This window comes from Aulonocara sp. 'chitande type north' Nkhata Bay, linkage group LG23, assembly GCF_057382095.1.
Source record: "Aulonocara sp. 'chitande type north' Nkhata Bay isolate Kocher_YH1m ecotype deep benthic linkage group LG23, A_spYH_male_GT1.1, whole genome shotgun sequence".
Classification (NCBI taxonomy): domain Eukaryota; kingdom Metazoa; phylum Chordata; class Actinopteri; order Cichliformes; family Cichlidae; genus Aulonocara; species Aulonocara sp. 'chitande type north' Nkhata Bay.
The window spans coordinates 26,798,115-26,820,961 of NC_141365.1; the positions used below are offsets into that span (position 1 = coordinate 26,798,115).

At 41.1% G+C, this 22,847-nt stretch overlaps 2 protein-coding genes across 7 annotated transcripts in view; one reads left to right on the plus strand and one right to left on the minus strand.

The window, feature by feature from the left end:
• Positions 1–40: 40 nt before the first annotated feature.
• Positions 41–20,952, plus strand: LOC147302002 (signal transducer and activator of transcription 1-alpha/beta-like). Of its 5 annotated transcripts, none has more exons than XM_086281676.1 (25): positions 41–167; positions 3,345–3,475; positions 4,227–4,371; positions 4,457–4,552; positions 6,150–6,236; positions 6,322–6,400; positions 6,778–6,869; positions 7,048–7,199; positions 7,648–7,806; positions 7,912–8,004; positions 8,419–8,478; positions 8,571–8,591; positions 8,688–8,778; positions 8,906–8,947; positions 9,613–9,702; positions 9,799–9,897; positions 9,990–10,125; positions 10,435–10,490; positions 13,290–13,387; positions 13,476–13,615; positions 13,861–14,049; positions 14,135–14,210; positions 14,291–14,387; positions 16,542–16,592; positions 17,522–20,952. In XM_086281676.1, exons 2-25 carry the CDS (start codon positions 3,348–3,350, stop codon positions 17,552–17,554), a joined length of 2,310 nt encoding a protein of 769 aa, XP_086137802.1. In that variant the 5' UTR covers positions 41–167; positions 3,345–3,347; the 3' UTR covers positions 17,555–20,952. The 5 variants fall into 5 exon arrangements, with proteins under 5 accessions (XP_086137802.1, XP_086137803.1, XP_086137805.1 ...); XM_086281677.1 differs by having other exon boundaries at positions 13,293–13,387; XM_086281679.1 differs by lacking the exon at positions 16,542–16,592.
• The window catches only part of LOC147302003 (glutaminase kidney isoform, mitochondrial-like), a 33,483-nt gene continuing 30,969 nt past the window's right edge, over positions 20,334–22,847 (minus strand). For both annotated transcript variants that reach the window (XM_086281682.1, XM_086281681.1), the window contains exon 18: positions 20,334–22,795. In XM_086281682.1, the coding sequence (XP_086137808.1) occupies positions 22,651–22,795 (145 nt within the window). In that variant the 3' untranslated portion in view covers positions 20,334–22,650. The remainder of the gene's footprint in view (positions 22,796–22,847) is intronic.

The following is a 22,847-nucleotide window of genomic DNA, read 5'->3' on the forward strand; positions in this document are numbered from 1 at the left end:
CGGGGGCTTGTCGTAAATGGTGTGCGGTGATTGGCTGATAGTGTTCCGTAAAGTAAGCTGCGCCACTGGAGTAGAAAAAAGGTAGGAGAGCTGTTAGGGACTCAAGCGTTTTCGGAAACACAACTTACTTCCCGTGGAAGCTTGTTCACGTTACCTTTACATTAAAGGTAAGTTACATGACTTACATGTTCAAAAGGTGACGTTGTTTTATATTAATCGCATCTGTGACCCTTTTACACAGCAAGCCGTGCTAGGAGAGCACTTAAACTTGCTAATCGGTAATGCTTAAAAAAACGACTCCTGCAAACACTTGATGGCAGTTTACGGGATATAAGCGTTCCTCTGTGTATGTGTTAATATTTGTGTATCTGTCCGTAGCCGTTATTTAAATCAAATCTTAACTTTTTACACGCTTACGTCCATACCTCCAACCATTAGGGGTCCGAAACGTAAATAATTACCTGTCAACCCCGTGTAAAAGTCGGGATCTTAGTCGATGTGTAACACCAGATAAATTATTGTATATGCCGATCTCTCAGGTGAGGCACCAACATATAGATAATCTATTGAGTCTTGTATTGTTAGACGTTAAAATAAGGGGCTCTGCTTGAATCTTAAAAAAGACACATTACCGATTAGAGTTTGGCTGAGGAGAGCTGGAAAGGACCACAGGGCTGCCTTAAGTGACTTGGGGAGCCAGAAAGATTAAAAATTAAAGCTGTGAAATGGATTTACTGGCTATGATCGTCTCATGAATGTGGAATTAGGTCATATATATATAGATACACATACGTTTAAATACTCTTAATGATATATTTTTTAACTGATGCTGGAGGCAGAGTCGCATTTGTGGGGAAATTGAAACCTAAGCTGACCTTAGACGCCTCCTACATTCAGGTTTAGCCACTTGGAACAAGATAAATACAGATAAGATTGCGTTTGATTTAAAAAAAACAAAACAACAAAATGTTAATTTGTCTCTTCTTTAGCTGTCAAACAATCCTGTTTTACAATATGGGAATTAATCTGTGCAGCTAATTACAGTTTGAGCTTCAGTGTCTATGAAATCCAGCTACTTTTAACAGAAATCAGTGTTGGATGTTCCTTTACATCATCACACACATCTTTCTTTGTTTTTACTTTCTGATCTTAAGTCAGAGCACAACTGAGCCAGGAAGGAGGCGGGTGGCAGCCCGCGACAATCCTCGAGTCAGCACTTATCATTTCACAATTTCTCACACTGTAAACAAGCAGCTGGTTTTCTGTAGTGAGAAAAATGTTTTGGAGCTTCCTGACCTTTGTCTTCTGTCCACAGTGATGCAAGGAGAGTCAGAAATAAAAAAATATTTTCAATTAGATCTTCAAATTATTGAATTATCCTCATATATTTATGGATTTAAGATGAGTTCTTAGAAAACCAAGCTCAGAACAAATGACTAAAAAATGTTTCCTTTATTTATTCAGGATTATTATACACTTCTACACTGTATATAAACTTTAACTAAGTATCCACGTCTAGCGAATTCTCAAAAAGCGTAAATTCCCTTTAAAGGGTTTTTTAAAAAGTCTCAGATTTCTGCCACTTTTATCTCACAGCCTCATGATAATAGATTCTGTATGTTTTTATTAACTGTTGTGTGTCTACAGCGGAAGACTGCAGACAGAAATGTGACATACATGTCGATAAATTTACAAACATGATCTGCTTTTGTGGGCGTTTAATAACCCAGCTAGGGTTTTCTTCAGTCTTTGATGACACACCAGTGAAAAAGTATATAAAATCAGACTTTTTCTGCTTATTTCCAGCTCCATATTTTCACTCCTGGACTCTGCTAGAGTAGCTTTGCATGATTCCCAGATTAGAATAATAATAATAATAATAATATTATATGGCGGCGATCGTGGCTCAAGAGTTGGGAGTTCGCCTTGTAATCGGAAGGTTGCCGGTTTGAGCCCCAGCTTGGACAGTCTCGGTCGTTGTGTCCTTGGGCAAGACACTTCACCCGTTACCTACTGGTGGTGGTCAGAGGGCCCGGTGGCGCCAGTGTCCGGCAGCCTCACCTCTGTCAGTGCGCCCCAGGGTGGCTACAATGTAGCTTGCCATCACCAGCGTGTGAATGTGTGTGTGAATGGGTGGATGACAGGTTGTGTAAAGTGCTTTGGGGTTCTTAGGGACTAGAAAAGCGCTATACAAATACAGGCCATTTACCATTTTTATTTATCTCATACTTGGTCTCCAGTTCATTCTCTGTCTAAGCTGTTTTAGCTCCTTCACTTTTAAGCTGACTTTAAGCAGCTCTCATTGGCTGCCCCTCACTATCAAGACTTTTGTTGCACATGTTAGAAATATGTGCCCTCCATGACATCATAAAGATCAAAGAGTAGGAAAAGGAATTTTTGAAACTGAGTATTTAGAGCAGTCTGAGGCTAGAGCGATTACTCGCACATACACTGTCCTCATTATTTGAGGCTCTGGTGCATGAACATCCACCACGAAACAGGATATGTATGACAGAAAAAATGCTTTAACATTTCTTATCTGTGAAACTAAAATGGTGAATAATCTTGCCTGATGCTCGGTAGAAAAGCCTGTATATATGTAGCCACCTTTTGTGCTTTTTAGGAAAATGATGAAGCTGAGCAATTTGGCCATCACCTACCTGTTGTTTTGAAACTGAGTGGCACTGATTACCTCTTATTTCTGACACTAACACAGATAAAAAGCAATAAAATTAAGTTCATGTTTAATTAGCAAGATGTGAAAATACAGATTTTAGTGAAAAAACGCACCAAGAGAGTTTATTTTATTGGCATCGCTGAGCAGGGGAAGTATGGGCTCAAAATGTGGTCATAAATATTTTGTACTTGTAAAAAAGATTTGTATGTGTAAAAAAAAAAAAAAAAATTTGTGCATGCGTAAAAAAGATTTGTGTGTGTAAAAAAGATTTGTGTGTGGACTTAGCCCAAAAAAACCCCTGCAAGTTACAAGTATGAATTTTGACCCTATTTTTCTTCCTTTAAGCTGATTGGTCAACGTCATGTCAATCACAAATTCTGATTGGATTGTTACATTTGTGATTGACATGACATTCAAAATAGGGTCAAAATTCGTAGTTGTAACTTGCAGGGTTTTTTTGGCTAAGTCCACACACAAATCTTTTTTACACACACAAATCTTTTTTACAAGTACAAAATATTTATGACCACATTTTGAGCCCATAGGGAAGAGGCTATCTCACTGCTGGTCATTAGTAAGAATGCAGCTTTTAGACTCTCACGTCTTTTGCGTAGACTGTGCCACATCGTGCAAAAAATGTCCTGACAGAGCTGCTTTCATTCACCAGAAGATGGCGCAGTGGGGCCAGCTTCAGATGCTGGACAGCAAGTACCTGGAGCAGGTGGATCAGCTGTACGATGACTCGTTCCCCATGGACATCCGTCAGTACCTGAGCAAGTGGATCGAAAGCATCGACTGGTAAGAAGTCCGAATAAAGGGCAGCGTCTTTTTTTTTTTTTTTTTTTTGGCAAACGTTTCTCATCGACTCGTTTGAACCATTAAAAAGTTGTTTTTATTGTAATACCTGTACTGATTTACCTGAATTTTTTTTATCTGGCATATCCCCTCCATACAATAAAAAGAGGAATAACTAACACTAAAACAAGAAAATCAAAGGTTGCAAAGTAAATCAAAGCAAAGGTTAAACTGGATGTCCTGATGGAAAAGAAAACTGTAGGTGCATTTGTATCGACATCGTAGACCAAACAGAAGCGAGCTCACACTTGTGGATGTGGATCTGGATCTATGGTCCTGCACTGGAAAACAACAGGGTCACCAAGGATATGGAAAGCTTCATGACATTGTATCCACAATGCAGGGATATCTTTGCGCATATTGAGAGTTTTGGTTCAGCTGCAAAAATTTAATTACATGTGGGGGAAAAAGTCCTCACAGCCCATAAAATCCTGGTTGTAAAAGTGCAGAAATACCTGTCCTTCATCATCATTTCAGCATCTGTTCATTAACTGTTCCATTGCTAGATTTTTATCAGACCAAAGCAAAAGTGTTTGAGCTAATGAGACTGATAATCATGGACTTCTCAATATTTGGATAAAGGTTTTGTTGAAGCACAGCATTTGCTGAAAACCAATTTGTAACCCTTTCAAGGTTAACCCCAACTGAGCGTCTTCTGTTCATGCTACTCAAAGACTTACTGTGGTCTCCTCAGGGACACGGTGGCCATGCAGGACTCTCTGGCCACGGTTCGTTTCCACGACCTTCTCGCTCAGCTGGACGACCAACACAGCCGCTTCGCTCTGGAGAACAACTTCCTGCTGCAGCACAACATTCGCAAGATCAAGAGGAACTTGCAGGTCCGACCCTGGATTCGAAATACTTCTGTGTGAGGCAGGTTAAATTCCTTTATGTAACTAAAAGTACGAGCGGTTCTCTCTCCAGGATCGCTTCCAGGAAGATCCCGTCCACATGGCCATGATCATCTCCAGAAACCTGAAGGAGGAGCTGAAGATACTGGAGATTGCAAAGAGCACAGAGGTAAAAGCTGCAGCTCGGTTTCGTTGTTAGAACATAACTATGACAGCAGAATAACACCCGACAGATCTAAATCCTTCCGTTAATCAGACTCTGGCTTTAAATACACATTTACTTTTAGGCTCACACATCTGGGGTTTAAATTATAGACGAGTGTTCAGGATTCAAACAGCTTATAGGTGGATTACAGCCAGCTTCTGGTGCAGGTAGACCATCGTAAATCCTACCAGATGCAACTTAAAGCAAGAGAAAAGATGCTTTCAAGACAAAAATAGCTGAACAAATGATAAGAATTGTATTACTTTTCCAACTTAATGGCTGCTTGAATGCTCCAAAATCATGCTGATGCATGGTGCGTACACGTCTGCATGCTCTATGAATCAAAGCCCAATATGCACACAGGGACTGAGTTCTCATTCTTCAAAATGAAAAACCAACAGAAACAACCTCAGAATCAGCTTTTTTCTTATGTACTATAACTTTAGTGCATTAAATAAAGCTGTAAAAACCATTTCACCTTCATGCTGTTTATATTCTCTTACTCTCACAGAGTAAAAAAATAAATCATCCTTTTTTTGTTTTTTTTCCCAGTAATTTTTCATCTGCATGTTATCTTTCCACTCAAACACAGAAATTTCTATTTCACAGCCACAAGCCGTAATCAGAAGATTAAAGCAACCTTCTACTAGATCTAAAAGATAGAAAGAATTGGAAAGGATCTACTTCATTACACCCCTTATACCTTTTTTTTTTTTTTCATGTATAAAACTGCAACGCTTGTGGGATAAATTACTTTTAATTTAAAAGGAAATACCATCTGTCCATCCATCTATCTTCTTCCGCTTATCCGGAGCCAGGTCACGGGGGCAGCAGCCCAAGCAGAGATGCCCAGGCCTCCCTCTCCCAAGCCATCCCCACCAACCTCCTCCACTTATCTGGAGGAACACCAAGGCATGCCAGCTGTGTCCTGGGTCTGCCCTGGGGCCTCTCCCGGTGGGACATGCCTGGAAAAGGAAATACTTGCCTGTGATATCCTCATTGATCCCAGAGTGATGTTTTTGGCCCTGATGAGAAACTGGCTAAAATTTGCTCCTCTGCAGACAGATCAGTGGACAAAACTATGACCCAAGTGAAACGTCTACAAGTCAGAACACTTGTCAAATACCTGAAAAGTCTGAACACCTTAAAACTACAGCAAGTGTTCCTTCTTTATTTAGCATGTTTTGCGATTCTGTTTTCTTCCCTCTTCTTTGTTTTTACTTTTAAATGCCTTATCTAGAAATCTGATTAAACATGAGGGTAGCAGCACGGGTTTCTGTTCATCTACACCACATACATTAAGATTGATGCAGTTTTGCTATCAAAACTACGATATACTCTGTGATAATGATGCTTAATGTTAGCTAAGGAGAGCGGATTTTGTCTTAAGATTGAGACACTTGGAGTGGGTGTAATCTTGATCTGATTTCGTTGTTTAGCAGAACTTTAACCTCTATGTCTAAATTAATACCTGAATTCAGTTTCACTTTTCAAGGTACCGAAGAGTCTAAACCTGTTTCTGTTTCAGAGACGTTAAAATGTGTGACCTCTGTTTCGGTAGGATGAGACTGATGGGGCAGTGTCGGCCATGGTGGTGGAGAAACAGAAGCTGGACAACAAAGTGAAAGAGATGAAGCACATAGTCCAGGTAAAACTATTACGCAGCGTGTAGGTCCCAGCTCGAGGTTGGCCCGGCTCTGCTGGAAAATCTCTAACGGCTCTTTGACTATCAGGTGGTGGATCAGAACATTAAGAACGTAGAAGACCTGCAGGACGAGTATGACTTCAAAGTCAACACACTGAAGAACAGAGGTGAGGAAATCGTCCAGGCTCAGCTGTAGAGCCAAACCCCAAAATGTGATTGCAGTGATTTGGATGGCTGAGGAAGTACTTTTGGTAATACAGTGAAGATCAACATGTCAAGGGGCAATTTGAGTTATGGAGGCAGAGAAATAATTTCAGAGAGCTGACGGAGTTTTGAGGTTTTGAGCTAAAGCGCACTTGTTGCCAAATGCGGTGATCTGATCTTAAAAAATTGGAACAAAGTAGCTCGTGTTGGTAAAATTACAGAGTGAAAGGCCTTTTCCAAACTGACATATATTAAATGCTCTTAAAAGTTCATTTAAAATTCAATCTATGTTGCTTCCAAGTTTTAATTGTGTGCATTTTTTTTCCTTCTTCCTCCACAGAGAATGAAATGAACGGCATGACGGTGAAGGACCTGGAGAAGGAGAAGATGACAGTCGGGAGGATGTGCTTTGAGCTGAAAGCCAAGCGTCAGGTGACGAGAAACACGACTAACATATAATCCCTTTGAGGTCACTGGGCTGTAACAATAAAGTCATTTTGATCTTATAAACTTTTTCTTTCTGAGGAGTTTTAAACGCCATAACAGGACATTTGATGTGACTGATGCGATGGACTCTTGGGTGTGGGTTTTTTTGTTTTGATTTTTTTAGGACGCTGTGCTCGGGCTGAACGAGCTGCTGAACGTCACTCAGGCCCTGCTGGCAGAGTTGATCTCCGAGGAGCTGCCCGACTGGAAGCAGCGTCAGAAGATCGCCTGCATCGGTGGCCCGCCCAACGCCTGCGTGGACCAGCTGCAGAACTGGTGAGCCGCCCTCTCCATCCCATCTCTTCCTCTTTAATCGCCTCTTTCTTCACTTCCTCTTCTGCTTAGCCATCAATCTTAGTGTCTTTTTCATTCTTCCACCTATATTTAATATTTCCCTCACCTTCCTCATCGTAATTTTTCCATCAGTTTTTTTTCATCAGTTCATTTTGATTAAACACCTGCGAGGATGTGAACCTGTTTGAGAAGAAAGGTTAAAGGGGTTTAATAAGATGTTAAAATAGTTTGATAAAAGACGTAACATGGTAGATAAACAGATGAAAGTGGTCACTAAACGATATGGAAAAATCCTAAATGGAGGAGATAAATGACTGAAAGTAAATGGAGAACCAAAAGTAATCCAGGGTCCAGTTCATGAACAGTTCTTCGGTCGACTGGGTGCTTCATCTGGTGTGTTATCTGATCTTCTGTCCTCGCCCTCCTGCAGGTTCACGGCAGTAGCGGAGAGTCTGCAGCAGGTCCGTCAGCACCTGAAGAAGCTGCAGGAGCTGGAGCAGAAGTTCACTTATGAGAACGACCCCATCACATTGAAGAAGGCTTACTTGGAAGGCCGAGCTCTGGAGCTCCTCAAAAACCTGCTGTCCAAGTATGAAACCCTTCACTCTTTATTGTTATCATTATTATTATTATCATTATTATTGCTGAGTGTTGTTATTATTGGCTGTTAACCTGGATTCTGATCTGTGTGAAGCTCTCTAGTTGTAGAGAGGCAGCCTTGCATGCCCACCCACCCACAGAGACCACTGGTGTTGAAAACAGGCGTCCAGTTTACGGTGAAACTTCGGTAAGAAGTTAAATGTGAAGTGTTTACGTGTCTTTCTGCCCTGACCACTAAATCATTTTTACATTTATATAAGTTATATAATAATTCATATAATTTCTCATTTATATAATTTCTAAAAAAATAAATAAAACAGAACCAGTTTATTACCACTCTTGGTCCTGTCATGCTTGGTATTGATCCAATACTGATACCAACATTGGTATCCATACTATCTATACATCCCTGAGCCTGGCTCTGCTGGAGGGTTCTTCCTGTTAAGAGAGAGTTCTTCATCCCACAAAATAAATAAAATAAGAATTTTTCCTTCTTTGTTTTGTACCCAAATGAAATGAAAACGCAGAAATTGCGTCAGGTGATGTTTATCTGTTGGTGAGCGTCAGCTTCCTGTTTCAGTCTCATTTCCTTTCGGTTCAGGTTTCTGGTGAAACTGCAAGAGTTTAACTACCAGCTCAAAGTCAAGGCCCTGTTTGATAAGTAAGCAAATTCCCACCTTTGCTTTTGCCGCTTTGAATCATCATGCTGCATGTTTCCAAATATGTAACACTTTTTTTTTTTTTTCTCCTCAGGGATGTTACAGAGAAGAAAGGGTACGTCTGAAATATATTCATACACATTGAAATATATAACGTGTTATTCAGTAACGCAGCTGATTAATAGCTTTCCATTGATCATCTTTGAATCAGGTTCAGGAGGTTTAACATTTTGGGGACAAACACCAAAGTCATGAACATGGAGGAGTCCAACGGCAGTCTGGCAGCAGAGTTCAGACATTTGGTAAAATCAGTGTCTTAGTATTAAACCCACAGTATTCCCTTCCACTGGTTATATATTGTTTTTATTATTTAGGGAGATTTCTTAGACACCCTAATAGTGATGCCTTTCCAACTTAATCTCCATACAGCAACTCAAAGAACAGAAAGGACCTGGAAACAGAACAAATGACGTAAGAGCCTTTAAAACTTTATTCCATATAATACACAAACCTGCTCTGTGTGTTTGAGACTGCAGGTCACATACTGGCTGTTTTACAGTCATCATAGAGGCCTTCAATATGCAACAGACTCGTCTACCTGGATGTTTTTTCTTCCTCTTCTTTAGCTGTAGGAGCGCGCCCTCCTTCTCTGCGCTTATTCTCTTGTGTGGTGGAATATAACCATTAAATTACTAATTCTGTCCAGGCCGAATGTCACATGAAAATCACCGTTTCAGCTTCCCACGGCATGTTAGTGCGAAAGCTTCAAAATAAAAGTTCTTTAGAAAAAACTGAAGGGATTTTATAGAACTAACAGTGGCCTAAAAAATCATTTTATATGTAATGCACACTAGAAAAAGAAAAGAATTCATTGTCCCGCATTACAGCTTACATAGCTATATGAGGAACCTTGTTCTACTTTATATGTAACCTCTGTAAATGTGACGTAAGGACAGATATGGACACATAGTTTGTTTTGTTGGAGAAAGATTGTAAACTACATTTGATGTGGTTTTACGTGTAGATTGGTGATGTAGAGTGAAGTTTAGTTACAGGAACGTTGCATGCTTCCTGCAGAGGCTTGGGGAAGGGTGTTGTGTGTTTTGGGTAAGCTGAGTGTGTCTCTGGGTGTTCAGGGTCCTCTGATCGTCACCGAGGAGCTCCACTCGCTCAGCTTTGAGTCGGAGCTGCAGCTCAACCAGTCCGGACTCGACATCAAACTTGAGGTGAGACCCGCCCTTTGTTCATGCTCAGAATTAAACTGGAGTTGATAGAGGAGATTAAACCCTGCTGCTTCCTCCTGTCGTTTTATTTATTTCTAGGCCATTTCTCTGCCCGTGGTCGTCATCTCCAACGTCTGCCAGCTACCCAGCGGCTGGGCCTCCATCCTCTGGTACAACATGCTGACCACGGAGCCCAAAGTGAGAACACGCTTTGATTTCAGTCCGCTCCTAGCACCTCCACGTACCCTCGCTTTTGTCTCTTACCAATCTCCAACTGTCATATTTTCCAGAACCTGAAGTTCTTCCTCTCCCCTCCTGCGGCGAAGTGGTCTCAGCTCTCCGAGGTGCTCAGCTGGCAGTTCTCCTCCGTCACCAAGCGAGGCCTGAACCAGGAGCAGCTCAACATGCTCGCTGATAAACTGCTCGGTGAGACGCACAAAAATAACATGTGGTAATGTTTTAAGAAAATTCAAGGCCACTAAATATCTTTTAAAGTCTCTGTTTTATTCATAACAGGCTTAAACCTTAACTATAACTAAAGATCTTAACCCTCAATCTGTCGTTTCTTTACTACTGATGAAATATAAGACGATCTGAGGCTCAGAAAGCTGCAGACCAAAACGAATGGCTCAAAGTCAACAAATGGCCGACTGTCACTGCTGTGCTAATAAACTTCTACCTGCAGCACACATGAATAACCTGCAGATGTTTGTACCTGGTTGTTTTTCTGTGAAGGAACCAAAGCTCAGAGGAACCCGGAGGGACTCATCCCCTGGACCAAGTTCTGCAAGGTGAGCCATAGTCTGATAAGCCTCATTTATCCAGCTGATAATGATTTCATTTATATTCAAAACCAGGAGACTCAGAGGGCAACGTAACAATCACAAAGGTTAAAACTTAAAAAAAAAATGCAATTATGGAGGTGTTGATGGAAATAGTTACAAATAAAAACAAAGTCCGTAAAGACTGTTTGATACACTGTACTGCCAAAAGTACTCACTCGCCTGCCTTCACACACACACATCAACTTGAGTGACGTCCCATTCTTAATCCATAAGGTTTGATATGATGTTGGCCCTTTGCAGCTATAACAGCTTCAGCTCTTCTGGGAAGGCTTTCCATAGGTTTAGGAGTGTTTTGAGGAATTTTTTACCATTCTTCCAGAAGCACATTTGTGAGGTCAAACTGTTGATTTGAGGACAGGACTCTGTGCAGGCCAGTCAAGTTCTTCCACACCAAGCTCACTCATCGATGTCTTCATTGACTTTACTCTGTGCACTGGTGAACAGTCATGTTGTACCAGGAAGGGACCATCCGCAAACTGTTCAAAGCTGAGAACATGATATTGTCCAACATGTCTTGATATGCTGAACCCTCTATGTTCCTTTCACTGGAACTAAGGGTCTGAGCCCAACTCCTGAAAAACAACCCACATCATAATAACCGCTCCAACAAACTTTACACTTTGCACAATGCAGTCAGACAAGTACCGTCTAGACCAGGGGTCAGCAACCTTTAACACCCAAAGAGCCATTTGGACCCGGTTTCCACGCAAAGGAAAACACTGCGAGCCACAAATACTTTTTGACATCTAAAATGAAGATAACACTGTATGTATTGTTTTTTACCTTTATGCTTTGTGTGAACAACTAAGGTGTGTTGCTTATGAAATCCATGAAGTGCTACAGAGAAAATTACATTTTATTTATGTAATGAACACATTTTGAACTCTTAAAGAAATATAACCAAAGGAAAACGATCCATGTAGCAAAGAAAAACTGTTGTGTGCCACCCTTATATCGCCTTTGGGCTTTTGGAGCGTAGCAGAGCCTTGACCTGAATTTTAAAAAATAATTGGAAAAAAGCACTACGCTACTATGCAACGGGGCGATTGTGGCTCAAGAGTTGCCGGTTCGAGCCCCGGCTCCGACAATCTCGGTCGTGGTGTCCTTGGGCAAGACACTTCACCCGTTGCCTACTGGTGGTGGTCAGAGGGCGCCAGTGTCCGGCAGCCTCGCCTCTGTCAGTGCGCTGTGGCTACAATGTAGCTGCCATCACCAGTGTGTGAATGTGTGGATGACTGAATGTAGTGTAAAGCACTTTGGGGTCCTTAGGGACTAGTAAAGCGCTATATAAATGCAGGCTATTTACTAAAAAATGAAAAATAAATATTTGCATAAATATTTATTTATTTACTTATATTTATTTTACCTGGTAAATGTGTGTGGCGGGACGTGGTCTGCAGTGCCGCTGCATGTGAGGAGGCGGACGCACCTGAGCGGCACCCGCAATCACGCCTCGCCGCCTTAACGTCTGTGCTCTCTATGCTGTTGTGTTGGTGTGTGTCGGGCTGTGAGCTGAAAAGCTACAGCCGGCTGTATACGTACAGCAGCTGTGTGTGAAAAGTGGTCAATAAAGAGATGCTGAAAAGCATGTTCATGGAAATATCGTCAGGTCTGCCGTGGTATGTTTACAATGGAACTTCTGCTGCTGAACCTCTGCGCACAGTGAAGTGACTTTCATCTTTGCGCGGGACTGTAAGCGGTCATCTGTGAGGCGTGAGCGGTGTTTGTTTTTAACATAGTTCACGGTGGAGCTGCTGACATAATGTGGATCTGAAGATCCATAATTGGCCTACCAGGGGTTGAAAGTCTCGGGAAATGCACGGCGTTTCGGCGGGTATACCGGCTTCCGCGAGTGTGACGCTATTTTGAGCGACGAAAAATAATAAAATATAATTTTATTTTTATATTTCAAAATCACAATAATCTTCCAATTTAGAACTACAAGTTTAAAAAGAACTAACACAAAAAATACACTTCAGCTAAATACTTGTCATTTATTTTCCCAAACCACGCGGAGCCGCAGTATAAGGACTGCGTCTACACCAGGTTGCCGACCCCTGGTCTAGACTGAAAACTGTGATTCTTCGCTCCAGAGAACACGTTTCCACTGCTCTAGAGTCCAGTGGTGGAGTGCTTTACACCACTGCATCTGACGCTTTACATTGGCAGTCTTTGGTGATTGACTTTGGAGAAAGTCTGCATCCCACAGCTGACTGGAATATTTAGTAGTAAGGAAATTTCATGCCTGGACTTGTTGCACAGGTGGCATCCTGTCACGATACCATGCTGGATTCATTCAGTCATTCATTCGCTGAGCTCCTCAGAGCGACCCAAATGTTTGTAGAAACAGTCTGCATGCACAGGTGGTGGATTTTATCCAGTCGTGGCCATGGAAATGACTGGAACACCCGAATTTTAAGATTTGGATGGCTGAGTGAATACTTTTGGCAACATAGTGTATTTATATCAGTGTCTTCATCTATATCCATCTAACAAGTGGGTATCTTTGTCATCAGCTTCTTTTCTATTGGCCCTAAGTTTACTCCCAAATAAAGCTTTTAAAGATTGTTTTAATGTTGAGTATAACTGACGCTTGAGCCACGTTCCCATGGCTGCAGCCTCCTCAGGCAGCTTGCTCCAAAGCCTTGACTCTGGAGCAGCTGCCTCGTGATCTGAGCCAACAAATATTCGCCTGTAATCACTTCTATTCATCGTGCACTGAACCAGACTTTGTGATTCGTCCAGCAGCAGAGCGCAAACGAGAAGGCGTTCCCTTTCTGGTTGTGGATTGAAGGTATCCTGGACCTGATCAAAAGACACCTGCTGTCCCTCTGGAACGATGGGTGAGTGGCGCTCTAGTGAAGCTGCGAGAGTCCGTGGGGGGAGAATTTAAGCGGTAAACATGAGTTTGTTTGTTTTCTCCTCCTGCAGCTGCATCATGGGATTCATCAGTAAGGAGAGGGAGAAGGCTCTGCTGACTGACAAGTGTCCGGGCACCTTCCTGCTCAGGTTCAGCGAGAGCAGCCGAGAGGGAGCCATCACCTTCACCTGGATCGAACACGACGTCCACGGTAATAAAGTCACTTCATTTGACCTTCATTTACACTTTCAACAACACAAAACTTGAAATTTTGAAGGTTTTCATGATTAAACGTCTCTAAAGATGTGGCTGACGAGACATTTTTATTTTGGGAGATTTCTCTACGACTTCAAATCAAACCACATGAACCAATAGCCTTGATGTCCTGTGCAAGAAGTAAGTTTGAAGGAGGTTTAGTCCTCAGATTTAATCTCTTTGGTCTCTTTTTCCACGCAGACAAGCCGGTCTTCCACTCCGTGGAGCCGTACACGAAGAAGGAGCTTTCCGCCGTCTCACTCCCCGACATCATCCGCACCTACAAGGTAATGGCAGCGGAAAACATCCCAGAGAACCCGCTTCGCTTCCTCTACCCCAACATACCCAAAGACAAGGCCTTTGGGAAGTACTACCCCAAACCATCAGAGGGTAAGAGCTGCTGTTACGTTTGGTTTTCGCCCATAAATACTCTGATACTCTGCAGACCTTCATCCAAGCTTCATTTACCTTCCAGCTGCTGAACCGATGGAGTTTGAGGACACGGACAAGACTGGCTACATGAAGACGGAGCTCATTTCGGTTTCAGAAGTGTAAGCAGAGAGAAACAAACGCATCACGACTAAAGAGAAAGACTTAACGTGTAATCATGGTTTGTGTCCGTGTGGTTCAGACATCCGTCCAGGCTACAGGACAACATGATGCCGATGTCTCCGGACGACTACAAGGCTCTGGAGCAGTACGTGAGCCCCAGAGACATTGACGCTGTGGTGAGTCAGCACTGTTTAAACTATAAATTTGGTATTAGCCGAGCAGTAGTAAAACTTCAAAAAAGTACAACGCAAACCAGAAATGAAGGCTGTTCACCTTCAAAGTAAAAGTTGCAATCTTTGTAACCTAGGGTGCTTGGGAAATAAAAGCGTCTGGACTTCTTTAAGTTTCCTTTAACCTCCTAGGACCCGAACTCTTCCAAAGCATGCATTTTTAATTTCTTTTTGATATTTGGGCATATTGGGGCCCGATGAATGTAAAAACAAAGAATTACCAGATTTTTTTTTTTTTTTACCTTTTGTTTTTAAGAAAAATAAGAGCCACATATGAGGATATTCGTTTAAAATTTTGACAGAACAGTAGCAGTATAATGTCCTCGTAGGTGTATATCAGGCCCTTGTAGAGCAAAATTGAGTATTTTGGTCTAAATAACCCAAAATGTGATGTCCACATATGTGGACACCAGGTCCTAGGAGGTTAAGATGTTTCACCTCCTATCCAAGAAGCTTCTTCAGTTCTAATTGATCCTCTATCGAATCACAAAGTCCAAGGTGTGAAAACGGTGTGGGTCACAATCAGCCAAGGTGTCGGGTGTACGCCTTGTGAAGCCCAGCCCCACCCTATCATGTGATTTACTGAGGTCAGATGGCCCAGGGTGTGAGTGGGCGTTAAGGTGTCTGGGAAGGGATCTCAAAACTGGCGTATAGATGGCAGACAGTTGGCGTTGTAAACCATCGCCTCTGTTCAAAGACAGTCGTTCACAGTGGACATAGATGGCGTCTTTCACTCTCTTTTTCAAACCATCTGTCCTCTCTGTCCAAAATGTGAACATTGGCATCCTTAAAAGAGCGACCTTTGTCCTTTAGATGCAGATGAACAGCTGAGTCTTGTCCCGTGGAGGAAGTTCTTCTATGTTGTGCCATGCGTTTATGAAGTGGCTTTAAGTCCAGATGCTTTTCTTTCCAAGCTCTTTAGACTATGATGACCTGGATGACTAAGAACCTTCACAGACACTCTTTGTCACCCTTTGCCAGAGCTTTTATTTTGAAGGCAAACGATCTTGAGCAGTTGGGCAATGTCTGTAGACTAGTCCAACTGCTCACAAGGAGGTCTTTGCCAATCGGATGGGCAATACGCATTTTTCCCTAGCAACAGGTGGTTGTCAGGGACCAAATTGTCAGTACGTTTAACTGAGGCTTTAGCAATTATTTTCCCACCAACTATCACAATTCATTTCTCTCTCACAACTGGTCTGTAAGCGTGTGTGAGTGGAACTTTATTTGCTCGATCCTACATCATCACAATGACAAAATGGCGGACAAGTTAATATCACATGCTTATTGGTCATGTGTCCTCAAATCCTCAGTTTTACCCATCATCACTTGAAGTTGCTGGTTGTCATTGACTCTCTTGTCACCACCTTGCTGCTCTCTGTGTGGATGGCCCTTTCAGCACCACCTTGTGGCAGTATGCAGATTGCAGCGGGCAAGCAGGAGCCCGAGGATTTGGACTGATTCTGGTTCATCTTCACTTTCATTGTTTCCATTCGTGTGTGTGTGTGTGTGTGTGTGTGTGTGTGTGTGTGTGTGTGTGTGTACTTACTTTTTGGTGAACGAGGTCGCCACAAAACCGAGAGGTCCTGTCAGCAAGACCATCAAGTTTGGTGCAACCAGGAGGGTGAACCTGAAGATCAAACCTCCTAAAACATGTTACTGTTGTCTTCTGTCTATGCAAAGATGCAAATTAATGGAAATTTGCTCTGCATGCTCTGAATGGGGACAATTGTCCAAAACCCATCAGCAGTGATTCCCCTCACTTGGCCATCAGTTAGAAATGATGAAGGAGCTTATTGATGGCGTCTGAAAGCAGCTGGTGCTGAATCCTTACACTCTGATGTCATTTAGAGATGAAAAGAGAGAAATTTTGAGTAATCTTTGTCTCTTTTTTTAAAAACATGGCAGTATAAATGACCTTCTGCCCCTGGAGAAACAGTTTTTGTTTTGTTTTTCCTCTTGGCACTGCATGATGTCATTGAAAAGGGACTTCCTTTTATGGACACCAGTTTCTAGTGTTGGGACAGGCTCCAGCCCCCCTTTACTGCATCAGCTGTTCCTGTTGTCTATCCCTCTACAATGTTTCTGTCTGTCTTCTAGGTCTGCTTTCAGGCCAACAATCTGCTGGATCTCGAAGACTTTGACCATCAGGTAGATGCAGCTTCAGCGTTGCGCTGCTGTGTGTTAAAGTTTAGTCGGTGTAGCTTTGACACACCTGCTGCATGTTGCCATACTAATGTTTAAACTCCCTCAAGTGTTTAGTACATCATCCTCACTTGTGTGGGCCGCCCAGGTAGATTAAGTTTATTTCCTTTTTTTTTTTTCTTCTTTAAAAGAAAATCCATCTGACAGGACAACACGGTCCATGATTTGGACAGCCCTCCTCGTTCTTATTTTCAAAGTTTAGGGTCCAGCATGATTTTGGAAGGGTTTCTAAAGATTTTAACATTTATTTGGCATTTTAGCAGTCAAGACTTGATCGGAAGGCGAGAGGGTGCAAGGAAAGATGAAGCAAAGGATTGCTGGTCGACCAAACCCAAGCTTTCAGCTATAAGGCATGCGTGCCTGCTAACCAGTAAACTAAACTGCACCACTGGTTTTTAGACTGGCTTCTGACATGCCAATTTCTGATATGACTTTGAACTGGTTTCTGACCCTTTTTTGACATGAGTTTTGACTGTTTTATTTGAGTCGGTAGCTGCGCTTGGTCTCAGTATTGTATTTTTTCACGTAATCCAGTCTGCCTCTGTGATGTTGAGCTCTGTACTGTGTGATTTAGACCACTGGCTACAGGACACATTGTTCTTCATGTAGCTGAGAATATTTCCCAGATGTATTTTGGCCTAAATTGTCTCAATTTTGTTGAAATGAGAACATTGATAATAAAAGCATGAAGCTCTTCTTCCTTGCTAACCCTGTTACCCTGTAACTGCCAGCACGTTTTGTGTTTTTCTGTTTTCTCTGTAATATTGTAGGTTCTTTACCTTACAATATAAAGCGCCTTGAGGGAACTGTTGTTGTGATTTGGAATTATATTAAAAATAAAAAAATTAAATCAAATTTTACTTATTTCTTTTCAGATGAGTGCAGCAGACTTTCGAGATGGAAACTGAAGGGAAGTCATATTCCTTTGACCTTCATTCTTCTCCTTGTACTGTACTTTTCACCAGAGGTCATCAGGTTATGTACTCGACTCTTAGATTCCTGTATGATTTTGACAGCACGGTCACCTTTCAGAAACAGGAGAAAATTTTCTCCTTTTTATTTGTATATAGTGTTTCTTTTTGATTAACTGTGAACTTTAAAGCCCTCAGTATCCTCTGCTGTAAAACTGTAGCATTTAAAACGTTTCTGCTTGCTTCATGAGAAATGATCATCATAAATGACTGTTTGGATTCATTTTATCAGTATAATAAATGCTTGTATTAAAATGAGTCAGTTATGCTTTGTTTTTAAGGTATAAAAACCTACTCTTTCACTCACCCCCTCTCTGATCCTGTTGTGAGGTTTCTTCCTGTTTAAAGGGAGTTCTTCTTCCCCACCATCGCATCATTTGATGGTTAGGGTTCTTTCAGTAATACTGTCTGATCTTTACCTTTATAATAAAAAGCATTAAAACAACAGTTGCTATAAAATTATATAAAAAGTATAAAATTAAGTTAACCTCCTAGCACCTAGCGTCCACATGTGGACATCACATTCTGGGTTTTTGCTCTACAGGGGCCTGATATCCACTTACGAGGACGTTATGCTGCCACTGTTCTATCAAAATTTAAAACAAATGTCCTCTTATGTGAATCTCATTTTTGTCAGAAACAAAAATCAGGTTAAAAAAATAAATAAAAAATTCTGCTAATTGTTTGTTTTTTACATTCTTCAGGTCCCAATCAGCCCAAAGAGCAAAGAGAAATCAAAAAGGCATGCCATGAAAGAGTTCGGGTCTTCGGAGGTTAAACTGAACTAACACACTGTTAAGGTTACAGGTTTCACACTGATATTTTTCTGCTGCTTCTAAACTGGGCCAAGTAACATCAGTATAACGATTGATACATGTACTGTCAACAGAGCAACTGATTTTACAAAGATGAGAGTTTAAACAATGCAGACCAAAAACACAGATGCTGCAGTGTGAGAGGAAAAGCATTGTGAGGTAACATACTATTCAAAGGATGTTCTTCAAAAGTTTTGGCCAGTAAGGCTGGAAAAGATCTAATACATTAATAAAGTTTAGACTTTGTGAAGGCAGGAAGTGAGTTGAGACTCACAGCTCTATCACTGAGATGCAGGAGAATCTGAATTATTTCAATAAATTCATTTAAAAAAAAAAAAGGATGGTTTTCAATTTTTAGTCTTTCAGCTGCTTCGGCGCTATGTACAGTAGCGCTCAGAGTAAAGAAAATAAAAACAGAATTCAAATACGCTTAGTCTACCTGCAAAGTACAAACAGATATCCTCTTTTAGGGTCATACAGTCCCAGTCAAAAGTTTAAGACTCGAAAAATGGCAGAAAAAATCATATTTTGCATGGTTGGATCTTAACAAGGTTCCAGGTAGAGCTTCAATATGCAACAAGAAGAAATGGAGTGAGACTAAACATTTTTTAATTGGTCTTAAACTTTTGTTTAGTAATGTTTAAAGAACAATAACTGTTGAACTGTTTACAGCCAACAGGTGGAAAAAAGTCACAGAGCAAAATTGTGTTTTAGAAAACAAATTTCACAACACAAAGACTTTAGACCTTCCTGGCGTTGACACACAGAGGTCAGAGGGATCTTCCAGGAGTGGCGATGCTGGTCATTTAATTTCAAACCTGTTGCTCTGGAGTGAGTTACTGTATCTAGATAAGATGAAATCCTGACTACTGGCCTCAGGTGTCTGCCACCATGTTTCAAACTGGTTTTAAAATCTATTTCTTCCATTATTCTGAACTGGTTCTAGACTGGGACAGTTGCTGTGAATTTAAAGATCAAAGTTTAGTCTAGTTGTACACAAAAATGTTTCCTACAAGCTAAATATTCTCCAGCCCAAAGTCAAGAGTGCTGCGGCTGACTTAAAAACCAAAGAAATCTCATGGGGCCCATCCAATCTTAACCTTCACTCTAACCAAAATACATCACTTTTACTTTCTCTTGTATTTCACTGAAAATTGTATTTAAAAACAAACCACACATAAAATACTAAAACTACTCAGTCATAAGTGTTACCAGGTGAGACATGAGTAATATCACCAACAACTACCATACTGCCTGTAAATACATTTATATAAATATGTTACTGTACATACTCGAGTAATGCCAAAAGTTGAAGTCTTTGAATATCAGGAAAATAAATCTGTTTGATCAAATACAAACAGGTGAAGTTTTATATTTTAAGACCTACTGCTCTCTTATTTAATTTCAGCCAGTTAAACGTCAGTTTTATATCATCACATTAAAGGTACTTTTTTCTTTTCTTTACACATTTACAGAGTTTTAGCACTTTGTTGTCTTCGGTCATTCGCAGTGTTTGCCGGTTATTCCGAGCTTTCACTGGCTGTGGGTTCAACCTCAGGCCTGTCAGTGACTTTTAGAGGCTTGAAAAGTGAAGCACAAAAGGGTTGATCTGCTTTTCATCTGACCAAGCCTTCACCTGCTGTGAAAGGAAGTAAAAAGCCTACTCACTGAGTTATCAAGGAAAAGAAATACTGAAATCCTCTTGACGTTTTCCCTTTTTTTTTTTTTAGGTGGAATAAAGAAAAAAGCGTGTGGTAGCTCTTGTATCGCCTGAGCCATCTTTTCAGACGAGAGAAGAGATATTAAAACGTGACGATGGAGATGGTCGTGGGTTTAACCAGCATCATGGCGGTGAAGGAACCTCCTAAATCATTCATATAAAACTCAAACAGCCAGCTGGTTTTTCTATGTTTTTATTCTGTGAATAAATATCTGGGCCGCCTGCATTTGCTCAGTGAGCTGCAGCAGCTTTACATACACATGAAGAAGAAACAGAACGACACCAAACACGTTACATTCAGAATACTTTGGACTTGGATTTGGATCAGTTCACCTCATCCTACAATCACGTCATCTTATTGCTACTAGTGTCAAAAATATTGGTGTTTTGTGCTTCCTTTAAGTTCCTTTTTTAATTTGAAATGTAAACTGGATGAACTGATCCAAACCCGAGGAAAAAACAAAAACTGTTTGTGGATTTTCTAAGTTGTGGATTACATTACAGACTGTCTGGTTCAGTTTGTTTGCTCAAAAAGAAGTAAAAACAGTCAAGCGTGCTTCAGACACACAAAAACACATCTGCTTTTCAAGTATGACTGCTCCTCCAAAATAAAAGCCTTTAAATTTGAACAGCAGAAAATGAGAGGATCAACAAAGGAAGCAGTTCACTGGTTGTTAAACGAATGCTGGATGTTTTTAATTCCAACTTTAACTAGCTTAAAATGCAGGATTAATTAAGATGTAGATCCGAGGACTTACATGTGGAATTTTCACGTCTACAGCAGGAAAGAAAAAAATAAAGTACTCAAGCAGTTTCTTTTAATTCTCCATTTAAATAACACTGCATTTAAATGTTGTTTGGGGGGATTTTACAATTTGTGCCTAGAAACTACAGAGGCTGTCGTCAGACACTGGTAGAATTACCAATAAAGTTTTAAAAAGAAGTTCAATGAGGAGAAAGATTAAGAACCAGCTATAAGATATATAGATGATTTATGAAGTCAAAAGAAAAGTAAGGTGAAACTGTCGAGTTGCTCTGTGTTATCTTAATCCTAGAGAACGTACAGGTTGCTAGGGAAACATGCGTATTCATTTTAAGGTCGATTACAAAGACTAGTGTAGCAAAAACCTCGCTTTAGTGGCTAACAGGCTGCTGCATTTGTGCAGTTTGTATGGAAGACTCCAACTTGTCTGACACTTGCCAACTGCTCACTGAGTGGTAGAGAAATTATGAAGACTGAGAACGGACCTCTGCAGACCGGTCGGCATCTTCGATGCCAACAACAGGCGATCACAGCAACCTGCTGACTATCAGAGCAACACAGTCTTTGCAACCAATTTCAACTCAGCGACAAGTCTCTAGGTCTCTATTAGCGAGACCTTAAAATGTTTAAACTGATTAAAATGTGACGCTTTCTGTTTTCAAACAAGGCCACTAAAGGATTTGTGATAATAACTAGAATAGTAAGAGTAGTAGTAGCAACTTTCACAGTACTCCTTAGTTACTTTAAAGCAACTCACAGGGACCAATCAACTCACTGTTTATGCCACATACTGAAATACACTAGACAGACTTTCAAAATAAAAGTATTGAAATATCTCCATTGCTGAGTGCATCCATTTTCTGCTGTGACTTCTTTAAACTAAGACAAAGTGTAAGAAAAACATTTTCTTGCATGTTTACAGTCATTCACTCTCCCTGCAGGAGCCCTGGCAGTGTCGCGTCTGATATGCAGAAACGCTTTCAATGGTCAGGAGACGAAGTAGGAACTGAACTTTGGCTGGCTTGCTAAAGTAAATAAAAGAAAAGAAGGGTGAAAATTCCAGTTTTAGTGGAAAAACAACAACAATAAAAACAAAAAACCCTTTAACTCATCTGTCGCCACATTAAAAAACTGCTTACGAAAAAAAATAAGAAGAATAATTTTATGGTTCAAATACTATCCAAAAGTTTGACTGAAACACACACTGTCATCAAATCTGAACCCATCACCACACGAGACCGATCGACTACACATTTTTACACCTATTTACAGAGACTCGCCGTCCTCGGTTAATATACACAAACACTACAGTAATGTACAGTTTATCTTACATCGATTATCACAAACGCACATCAAAAAGTGTTTGGGGGGGAGGAGTTACATTCCATAACAAAGGTTTTATACTGCTGCTGCTTCCTGTTGCTGATGTTCAGAATAAAAAGAACCGTCAACGTAAAAGCTGAAACACGGAAAATAAGAGTACTTCCACACTCAGAGTACACACACGCGATACAAAAACCCAACGACACCTAAAGAGAACATGATGACGAGCATTTACACTCGGAGGGAGGCGGCTGCTGCGCTAACAGATACTGTAAAGGTTTGTTTTCAGTTATTTCAGCGATGAGTCTACTTGCGATCTTTCCAGTTTTTTGTCTAAAGCACCGCCTGATCTCTTCCCCTCGCCGGCGGAGGCAAGCGCCCGGCCTCACACGCCTGAGCAGCGCATTCTCCATCACAGCAGCCCGTCCAGGTTCTCTTCGTTCTTCTTGGCCGTGCTGCCTTCCTGATGGGTGTACTGATTGTGGTAATCGCGGAGGATGGTGACGACGTCATGGTGGCCGAAGTGCACGGCCTCATCCATCGGCGTGTTCCCCCACCTGCACCAGACACGAAGAACTTTAAACACAAATCCACCTCGTTTCATTTAAC